This window comes from Anopheles stephensi, chromosome X, assembly GCF_013141755.1.
Source record: "Anopheles stephensi strain Indian chromosome X, UCI_ANSTEP_V1.0, whole genome shotgun sequence".
NCBI lineage: Eukaryota > Metazoa > Arthropoda > Insecta > Diptera > Culicidae > Anopheles > Anopheles stephensi.
The window spans coordinates 6,988,366-6,998,770 of record NC_050201.1 but is presented as its reverse complement, the minus strand read 5'-3'; the positions used below and the strand labels follow the sequence as shown (position 1 = coordinate 6,998,770).

The 10,405-nt window shown below is 49.9% G+C and overlaps 2 protein-coding genes across 2 annotated transcripts; both read left to right on the top strand.

Annotated features, from left to right (window-relative positions):
• The first annotated feature begins 403 nt into the window (after positions 1-403).
• LOC118517125 (protein obstructor-E-like) lies at positions 404-3,955 on the top strand. Its single transcript, XM_036062989.1, has 5 exons — positions 404-767; positions 2,610-2,807; positions 2,882-3,088; positions 3,165-3,378; positions 3,444-3,955. Exons 1-5 carry the CDS (start codon positions 722-724, stop codon positions 3,481-3,483), a joined length of 705 nt encoding a protein of 234 aa, XP_035918882.1. The 5' UTR covers positions 404-721; the 3' UTR covers positions 3,484-3,955.
• A 3,956-nt stretch (positions 3,956-7,911) lies between these two features.
• Positions 7,912-9,958, top strand: LOC118517113 (protein obstructor-E-like). Its single transcript, XM_036062981.1, has 5 exons — positions 7,912-8,113; positions 8,191-8,385; positions 8,449-8,658; positions 8,720-8,933; positions 9,020-9,958. The coding sequence occupies exons 1-5, from the start codon at positions 8,047-8,049 to the stop codon at positions 9,057-9,059; spliced, it is 726 nt and encodes a 241-aa protein (XP_035918874.1). The 5' UTR covers positions 7,912-8,046; the 3' UTR covers positions 9,060-9,958.
• The last annotated feature ends 447 nt before the right edge of the window (positions 9,959-10,405 follow it).

Sequence of the window (10,405 nt, the reverse complement as noted above, 5' to 3'; positions counted from 1 at the left end):
ACGCGCCTAGATGACGACAACGCACTTGCGAGCCCTTGCATGTCAATGATTCGTTTATGAGTGCAGACTCCAACAATTCGTCGACGTGTCCCCGTTGCATTGCAACCGGAAGGTGTGCGTGAACCCTCCCCGAAGCTCATTCTCCCCCCTCCCCCCCTTCGCGCCCGGTACTTCTCCCACCCTAGCTCAAGCTTAAAATATGACATGACGAGCCCGGTGCGCGACTCTCGCCAGACACGGCCAAACGTCTCCAACGCGCAAGAGCGAGCGAGCGCTACGAATACGCGGTAGAAACAGCTTAAAGAAGAAACCCCCCCGCGAAAGCGAAAGACCCAACCTGAATAAAAGCCGAACCGTGCGGCAAGTGGTGGTGTGAGCCCCTTCCCTTCCCCGGGTTCCCGAAGTCCGGCCTCACCCAGGGCGCAGAGGGATTCATCAAAAATAAGAGTATTATCACCTGCGGTGGATAGTCCATTCAAATCGGCTGAAGTGCTCGGAAGTGCCTGGACCCGGTGAAGCCGAGTCAAGACTGCTCATTCCACGGTGTGTGCTGCTCGTGCGTGAACGTGTGTTGTCGCAGAGTTGTGCAGAGACGGTTGTACGTGTAGACAGTAAGGATCGGGCATTTTGGATCAGCAAACGTGACGAGCATCGTGCGGTGTGTGCAAGCTCTGCATATCAACTATCAACCCGACGTTCAACCAGGATTCGGCGAATCACCATGCGATACATCTTGATCGTGTTTGCGGCGACAGTCGCGTGCATCTGTAAGTATTGCCTGCTGTTGGCGGGGAGCATTTCTTGAATAACTCGTTTTGGAATGTTTGGCGATACATAAATTGTCTACAGTTATTGGTGCTTCCGGTTAGATATTGTGAAGTTCTGCTATAGTCTCTTGATAGATTCTGGATCGATTTCTTACCAGTACGCACCTCCAAATTCTAGCATCTGGAGGACTTTATGAAACCTCAAGCTAGTTAAGATTATCCTTTGGGACCACAATTATGTAACTCAAATGTGATGTACAGTAGTCAGCAGCAGCCATCATCGCCACTTCTCCGGCTGACGTGCTGACTTTGCGTGACTAAAGTGTTGCCTCTTTTTCCTTTTTCTGTTTTTTGGAAAACTTATGTCATCGGTACAACTGGTGGGTACAGGAAGCTATTATATTGACCGCCCGATATATTATAGACCGGGTGACGGATCAAGCGAAAAGGGAACTTTTACTTTCGTAATGTACGCTCGCCGCCATGGGGGTTTGTCCTCAACAGAAAGCGTTACCGGGGAGGGGGGGGGGGATGGCAAGCAAGATAAACGGAACGGAAAGCAGTAATGCCGGTAATACTTACCCCACGCTTACCTTTCCCCTGCGTCCTGAACCGTGCGGGCAATGAGCGAGATGTGGACTGCAAAAAAACGCTCGACAAAATGTGCAACGTGGTGTAGGCCTGCTCGGGACGCGACGTGCAGGAATTATATAACGTTATTATATTTTTGCTCTGTTTGTTGTTTTCTTTTTTTTTTTGTATGGTTTTTGGGGTGTTGCTGGTATTTCCAGCAAAACATTTTCATTTCACTCAGATCCGGTTTGTCTTGCACGGTGGTTAGCGTGGACGACGACGATGCAAGCAAGCCGGTTGTAGGCAACGTACGCAGCCGTACGAGCGTGCCTGATGCGGTTGCGTACGTAGTCAACTGACGCTGGCCTGTCCGTATTGGAAAGCTTTTCTTTTGTTTTGGTAAAAGCGTTCAAAGGTTCAACGATTCCGGAGAGATGGATTTTTGATAACGCAAGAGCATTGTCAGCTCAGATAGTAAAGCTACTTTGCGCTACTTCAACAGACCTTGAAGGAAGCAACCCAAAGTTGTTGTCCACCGTCCAATTCCGATTTCTATGGAATGAGTGATGGTTCGATTGTTTGCACTCAACCATCACGGCACGAGTGTTCCAGTTCTTGGATCCGCATCCGTCCGCGTAGATCTCTTTTTCAAGATGGACGCAGTACACCACCGTGACCCTGAGTGTAGGCGAAGAAAAGATGTATGACCCTGCTAGGGGGAGGGGGGTTTTGGGGTCTGGTGAGGTAACGGATACGAATCGGCAAACATCGAAGCGTCGAAGTAAATCAATCATCGTTTCAACACAATGGCCGCTCGGTACGGTTGGCTTCGAGCGCATCGAACGACGCAACGACGCGTTCTGACCGTTTCGGGTTTCTGCATGTTCGGCAACACCGACAATGATATCCAGCCACATCCAATAATGATTTAATGCAATGCACCGCAACCGTAGGCTTGCGAAACGACGCACAACACCTTCCCCGGCAGCCATTGCCATTGAGCTGGAACGAGTCTGGGCGTTTGGGGCTGGTTGGCACGTTGCATCTTCAGGTTCATTGCTCCATTACGCACGGTTAGGCAAACTACCCACAACTGACAAATGGTGGTGCTGCTTCTTAATGGCTTTTGCATGAGGATTTCCTCAATACTCTCTCCCTCTCTCCACTTTCACTGACGGCGATCGCTTTCCGACAAAGCCAATTATGACAGATCGCTCTTTCGGCACGGGTTCGCACTTCACATTATCTAATGCATCTTTCGATCGACAGACGCACAAAGCTTCAAGTGTCCGCCCAAGGATGGACAGTACGAGGATCCGCTGCAGTGTGATAAGTTCTACGAATGTAACGATGGACGCGCCACGGAACGGCTCTGCCCGGACGGGCTCGTCTTCGATCCTACCATTCGCAAGATTAACAAGTGCGACCAACCCTTCAACGTGGACTGTGGAGATCGTGTGGAGCTGCGTAAGTACCACCTGCATGGCAACAGCGTTACAGATGACGTGCATGCTAACCTTACCCGTCTACTGCCACTTCAGAACCGCCCCGTGGAAACAATCTCTGTCCGCGTCGTAACGGATTCTTCGCCCATCCGGATCCGGCCGTGTGCAACGTGTTCTACAACTGCATTGAAGGCGAGGCAACGGAGATTACCTGTACCGCCGGTCTGCACTTTGACGAGTATACCGGCACATGCGTTTGGCCGAACGATGCCGGTCGCCAGGGATGTAACCCGGGCGCTAACAGTAAGTCAACCTGGGTAAACGCCTCCTTGACTGCTTCCATCATCACATATACCTTCCCTCTTGCATCTATATCCAGAGAAACTGAAGGATGGATTCACCTGCCCGAAGGAACAGAAGACGGACGAATCGGGACAGGCTGTGGCTCACCCGAAGTATGCCCATCCGACCGACTGTCAGCGGTTTTACGTCTGCCTGAACGGGGTGGAACCACGCGATCTCGGCTGTCAGGTCGGCGAGGTGTACAACGAAGAGACGGAACGGTGTGATGCACCGGAAAACGTTCCCGGATGGTAAGGCAACGCTAGCAACGTCCACCATATCGCTGTACCTCACCGTTAACCGATTTCCGTTTCAGCGAGGACTGGTACAAGGAGAGTGACGAGAAGAAGAACTAAGTTGCCTTCAAGTCCTCTTCCCCCTTCATTAGCTCAGATTCTTCCTCGAGCATCTGGCCCTCCTCAAGAAAGGAGGGCGCTGGGATCTTCTCCAACAACAACAAGAAAAGCCCAAGAATTTGCAGACTGAAGACAACCTTCCCACGGACGCCTCTTGCAGTTGGAGTTCCACCGGAAAACAAAAACACATATTCTTACAAAAAAAAAAATAAAGAAAAAAAAGGTTGGAAAAACGAAGAAGCAAAAACAAAAATGGCTACCACGATTGGATGCCGTTGGTCGGAATGTGCTCGGGGTTTGTAGCGCACGCCAATGAAAAGACTCATTACGTTTGTACTTTTGTTTGTAAACTATGTTAACAAAAAAAAAAAAAAACCCACTTACAATGTGTACCATGCGTGTACGTTCTTTTTCTCTCTCAATTATTATTGAGCTATAAAAGATAATAAATAAACAAAACTATGACACAAAAGCTTTTCCTTTCCCTTCGTGCCTCTATGATCTAGATAATGCCCGGTTTGCTATATGCCAACGGTTTCGTGACATTTAACCATACGAATAGAGCGCCACGTCTCAGTCGCTCGACCTGTTCGGCTGCATCAGTGCATCCACGCGGAACGCGACAATACTAATTACCCCATTCGAATGAGCAAGTGAAAGGAGGATGTATGGGTAACCCCCCTCCCCCGTCGAAGGCATCTAGAACTCCCGCTCAGACTGCTTCTACTGCTGCGATCAGGTCTTTTGGAAGGGCTTCGCGAATGCTTTCGGGTGCTCCGGTCGCCATTCCCTTCGCTTTTTGCGAGATTGGTGGTTCTCTGTGGGGCGGCGGTACGATAAGGGGGGGGGGGGGGGTATGGAAGAAAAGCACGGAAAAAAGGGTGGCTGGCAGTCGATGAGGCGCGGCCGCAACATCCTTGAAATCGTGTTTGTCAGCGAGGTAGGTTGAGCGCTGGCGGTGGAACCAGACGATGGCGAAACTGGATCACATTTACGTGAAAAGCGTTTCCAACGTCGGTTGGTGGTGAGAGGTCCCAAACCGGTTCCACGGACACCGGTTCAACTGCATGGCTGTCCTATGATATCCTCTTTTTTTTTGTGTCTCCAAAAACCAGACCAACCGAAAAATTATCAATGTCGGTAAACTACTTTGAGTTATCGGCAGTTTGGTGAATATCATTAAGGCATACGTCTGCTCTTTGAAATGTAAATTGGGGAACGAAAAGTTAAATCAGGTTTCCGAAATATTCGCGCCAACTTCAAAATGAAGCATCGCAAGCATTTCTAGAACACCGTAATCAGGTCTCACCAAAGTTCCTGCTAATATTATGGACATCAAGAAGTCACCATAGTTCTTAAACTTTGGACGTCTTTTTTACGACAGGATGACAAGTTATGCACACTTAGCTGCTTAGCTAGATATTCTAGATATAGATTAACGAATATAGAGCTAGATATATTATAGCTAGATATTCAAGATATACCCTAATGAGGTCTCTCCTCATCAAAGTATCTCCTTATATTATGGACATCAAGAAGTCACCATCAGTCAGTTCTTACATTTTGGACGTCTCGTTTCACGCCCAACGACAAATTGTGTTCTCGAAGCATCTTCGCTAAATATTCTAGATATAGATTAAGAAATATACCCTAATGAGGTCTCACCAGAGTTTCTTCTTATATTATGGACATCAGGAAGTCACCAAAGTTATTATATTATGGACGTCTTATTTACCTCCTGTCGTACTCTAAGCAAAAGTTATGTACTCTAAGCTTCTTAGCTAGATATTCTGGACATAGAATAAGAAATATAGAGCTAGATATATTATAGCTAGATATTCTAAATATAGATTAAGGAATATACCCTAATCAAGTCTCACCAAAGATCCTCCTTATATTATGGACATCAGGAATTCACCATAGTTCTTGAATTCTGGACCTCTTATTCATGATAGGAGTTTAAGTTTTGTACTCTAAGCTTCTTCGCTAGATATTCTAGGCATAGATTAAGGAATATAGAGTAAGATATATTATATCTAGAAATTCTAGATATTGATGAAGGAGTATATCCTTATCAAGTCTCACCAAAGTTCCTCCTTATATTATGGACATCAAGTATTCACCATAGTTCTTATGTTATGGCCATCAAGAAGTCGCTAGAGTTCGTATATTTTGAACCTCTTGTTCACGATAAGACGAACAAGAATATTCATGCAGCAAGTAAAATGATGATTAGTGATAATGGTCCAGCAAATAATGGTGTCCGATCATGCAGTCACCCTTGAAAGTAGAGCCAGACATTGTAAACTACTCTGATGGCGCTGATATCCATCGAGGTGAAACAATGAAGTAAAGCAGTAAACACACAACAGCAGCAAAAAAACCGGTTATTGACACGAACGTCCCGACTTTGAACGATGGAATCTTCGGAACCCCAGGCCCCGGTTGCGAAGGCTAGCGAAATCGAAAGTGTACCAGCATGACTACATCTTCTTTTTTTTTGCCTTTTCGTCTTCCCTTCCTTCCCGTATCGGCTTCCATTCCTGGCAAACCGTCCGATGAGGATCCGGAGCGTGAAATGCGAGCACGTGCGTGAGCAAGATGGGGCCCGCGCTTGTACGTAGAACTGGTCCGGATGCGGGGGGGGGGGGGGGGGGGGGAAGATATTAAATAACAACGGACCCGGACCGCCCTGGGAGGATGATTTTGCGGGGAGCAGATTTGACCTACAAACCGGGCTAGGGAAGGTGATTATGAAATGGGTAACCTGAGCCAACGCCGGCTCCACAACAAAATGGCGTAGAGGAAAGCGAGAGTCAAGCTGAATGTTGCTGGTGTTGATGGCTTGAGATATGTGCTCCGCTTGACATCTCGGTAGAATGAAAGCCTTATTCTACATGCTGCTTGCAATTTGGAGAGTTGTAACTGCCAACCGTCATTGTAGACATGTCAGACACGATATCCAACATTTTTTTCCCATAATTCATACGTTTTATGATATCGCCTGTCATCAGCCTTATTTAAGCTACCTCAGGCCTATAAGTGTTTCTCGATGTCTATCGCTACTCGATGTCTATCGCCAAGCATAAGGCGGAAGTTTGATCAAGGTTAACTACAACAACTACACCGACAAGTGTCAACAAATTTTGAGTGCCATTACTCAACATTCCCTACCGTAGTTCGCGCGACCATTGGCCCCGGATTGGCGGTGCTCCTGCGGGCACCGACGGTAAGTGACCAGGAAGCCATTTCCTACCGTCGCTGTTGACAGGCGATGGCCTTTAGTCGCGGTCTAATCGTTAATGCCGAGCCAAGCGGCAGAAAAAGAAAGGAGGAAAAGCAAAAGCACAATAGCGTAACGGTGTGACCGGCGTCGTCATGCCTTACCTGCATGGCTACTCCACTCTACGTCCGTCCACCTAATGCAGGACGTTCTTCTTCGTGCCCTCTCGCACCGAGCGGCAAAATAGAGGCGGAGAAGCAGGAAGCCGATACCGATTTACCGCGTGGCGACTAGTGGTTGGTTGGCCAACCGTGCCCATTACCGGAGTTACGGACGAGAACGGAAAATTGTCATGCTGAGGCAGTGCGGGTAGCCCACAGCCGCGAGTTGAATGTCGTTGTCGAAATGCCCACGCAGCTCGAGGCACATCAACACACTTACTTATACAACGATCGACACCCAAGCTCTGTGCCCCGACAGTTACTCCAACTCCAAATTATACTAACTTCCCCAAAACTCAGCCCAAAAAACTCCCTGTTTCCTTGCGTCTTCCTTCAAAGGGAGTCTGCCCTCAGAGCACACCTCGCCTTTTGATTTTCTCGAACCTCGCAACACAATTTCACATTCCTCTGACGTTCGCCCGAGTCGCACCCAGATTTTGAGCCAACTTCCAGAAATAGGACCTGGGCTCGGTGGTGCGCTGTTTGACTACACAAAAACCCGATCACGATTATCGGCTGCGGGCGGGCTTTCGGCCGGGCTGGCTGTAATTCGAATCGTGCGGTTTTGCAATAGGGAGCCCCTACCACACGAGCCGCCAACCAATTTGCGTCGCCCGACAACCTGGCGGTGGAGGTGGCAGAATGGTGTGCGAGAAGGATGTTACAAGCTCCCGGGAAATCGGGACGGAGAACGAAAAGAGTGGGATCCCCCAGCGTCAATGGTGGGAAAGAGACCGACCTACGGAGAGTTGCGAACAGGGGGGCTTTGTGACCCAGGAACTCAGCGCACCTACTCCTATATACCTCCGCCTTCGCTCTGCTAGTCACACACACACACACACCATCGTCCGGACCCCACCCATACCCTAAGAGCTACGCTGGACCGGATCCGCCATCTCCCTTCCTCCATCTCCCCCAGCCGTCAGCAATTTCGACGCTCGAAAGGCTCGGTGAGTCGGTGGCGTGCTAACAAAAGTGAGAGTCGCATCACCGACGTCGCGTAGTTTATCGGTAACTACGGGAACGTTTGGTAGCGCTGCCAGCCAGTCACCAAGCCGCTACTAGCATCCTGCCAGCACTAGTGGACCGATCTCTCCCGACACCGTTTGTTCCTGCAAGATGGCGGTAGCTTACCGTGGTGTGCTAGCAGCGTTGCTACTGCTAGCGATACCAGCAGCGATCGTAGGTAAGAACGTCGTCGGTCGGTGCGCCAGTGTAAGGGTTTGCCTGTCACGTTTTGTCTCCTGCCGCTCCCATCCACAGATGCACAGTTCAAGTGTCCGAAAAACCGTGGCCAGTTCGAGGATCCGGTGCAGTGCGATAAGTACTACGTGTGCGATGAGGGCGAAGCGACGGAAAAGCTCTGCCCGGACGGGCTCGTCTTCGATCCGACGATCAAGCTCATCAACAAGTGCGACCAACCGTTCAACGTGGACTGTGGCGATCGGTTCGAGCTGCGTAAGTGGGCCACCGTGCCGCACCCGTTGGCCGACCGGTACTGATGCGAAGCTCCCATTACAGAACCCGCCCAGGGCACCAGCGACTACTGTCCGCGCAAGAACGGTTTCTTCAGCCATCCGGATCCGTCGATCTGCAACGTCTTCTACAGCTGCATCAACGGGGAGGAGCTGGAGATGAGCTGTACCGGTGGGCTGCACTTTGACGAAAAGTCGGGCACCTGCGTATGGCCGGATGTCGCTGCACGCGAGGGCTGCGGTAGCAATGCCAACAGTGAGTACAGGTCGGTTTCGTACCATCGCTGCAACGCTGCTAACAAATGTCCACTCCACAGAGAAACTGAACGATGGCTTCCAGTGTCCGAAGGAGACGCGGTACGACAAGAACGGCCAGGTCATTACGCACCCGAACTATCCGCATCCGACCGACTGCTCGCGGTTCTACTACTGTCTGAACGGGATCGAGCCGCGCCTCGGCCAGTGCGACGCCAAGATGGTGTACAACGAGGATCTGCAGCGTTGTGACGATCCGGACAATGTCCCGGAATGGTAAGTGTGGTCGCACCGTCGGACTGGTGCCGCAAACCGCAAACTAACCGTTCGATTGGGTGTGTTGATTTCTTCCCGTCCTGCAGCAAAGACTGGTACAAGGAAGAGGATGCGTCCAAGAACTGATGAACCTCGCGGCTGGAGCGCCATCATTCTGTGTGCCGTGAGCTGCCTTACTGCTTTTTGTGATACATGCTCCTTTTTTCCCCAATACAATACCGGACTGCTCACTGTGGTTTCGGGGCCGGGGATGCCCGGTAGACTTAGCTCGAAACCTCCCAGCCGCCCATGCACCGTTACGCTGCTCCGGATTGTGATTCGTACAGTGCCAGTCAGGTCACGTCCGCCGTGCGCCATCAATCAATCAATCACTCGCTCACGATCAATCACTCTATAGCACGCCTGCAGCAGATAGAGCTGAGCTTTTCTCGTGTCCGCGCGAGAGTGAGTCTATTGACCCTCGGGTTCAATCTCTCTTTCGGCTCATCTTCTGCTTTCTTCACCGTTCTGCTTCTATCGTGCGTTACCTCACTTACCTTTCCATCTATCAATCTTTCTCTTCGGATTAACACCTTCTCGGTATTCTTCCTTTTCCTTCATTCTTCGACTTCTATCTGCTCAATTTCTCGCTTTCCCCCATCAATCTCACACTTTCATCACTTTCATGGTGTGGCACATCTCGTTACATCTTTGCGGCTCGCGTGACACAATACCAACCGATGCACAATGCAATAAAGATGTTGCCGGCGTGGGGGGGGGGGGGGATATTTTTTTTTTGGGGGTTTATTTGTCTACCTTGCGCAAGCTTCCCGGCAGGGTGCGCCGATATTTGCATAATCCTAACAAATTGAATGAATAAGTAGTCTGAAAAAACTGGACGCGCCTCAATGCTAGCCAACAGTCGGAAAGCAGTCGACCTTCCGGTGTCCGATATTCAAAACTCCAATGAATAAAACATAGAGCCTGATGTATAAGGAATAAGAAGATACAAAAATAAACTGGTGAAAAACACACACACAAAACTACTGCGAATCTGCGTTTGATAAGTCGTATAAGGGGGGGGGGGGGGGGTATTTGCTTAAATTGACGGTCTGACGGCGGACACTCCGGACACACAGAACTAGGCGGAGCTCTTAGCTAACCAGTACCGGTCCCCGGGAGGAATAAAGGTTCAGCTTGTGGGAGCTGACAGCTGCGCCTCCCCCATGCGCAGTTATGGCGTCACACCGGTTGCATAAACTTCCAAACTGGTCGGTCCAAGCGGGAGAAAGTGCAGTACAATTTACAATCTTCAGCATCTGGAACGAAAGGCATCGTGTGGGAACGGTGCCGGCATCTGGAGCGAGGACAAACAATCGCAGGAGCACGCGAACCTCGTGCAGGAGGAAATAAACCAGTTTGGCACAACACAACTGGCCGTTTACATAATGAGCCTCAATCATCGCCCGTCGGACGACGATTGTGTCCGACGG

Bases quoted from the DNA above. Each gene is read 5' to 3' on its own strand.
- LOC118517125 (XM_036062989.1), top strand. From the start codon at position 722: ATGCGATACATCTTGATCGTGTTTGCGGCGACAGTCGCGTGCATCT. The intron at 3,089-3,164 runs GTAAGTCAACCT...ATCTATATCCAG, and splicing joins ATGTAACCCGGGCGCTAACA to AGAAACTGAAGGATGGATTC. The intron at 3,379-3,443 runs GTAAGGCAACGC...TTTCCGTTTCAG, and splicing joins CCGGAAAACGTTCCCGGATG to CGAGGACTGGTACAAGGAGA.
- LOC118517113 (XM_036062981.1), top strand. From the start codon at position 8,047: ATGGCGGTAGCTTACCGTGGTGTGCTAGCAGCGTTGCTACTGCTAGCG. The intron at 8,659-8,719 runs GTGAGTACAGGT...TCCACTCCACAG, and splicing joins CTGCGGTAGCAATGCCAACA to AGAAACTGAACGATGGCTTC. The intron at 8,934-9,019 runs GTAAGTGTGGTC...CCCGTCCTGCAG, and splicing joins CCGGACAATGTCCCGGAATG to CAAAGACTGGTACAAGGAAG.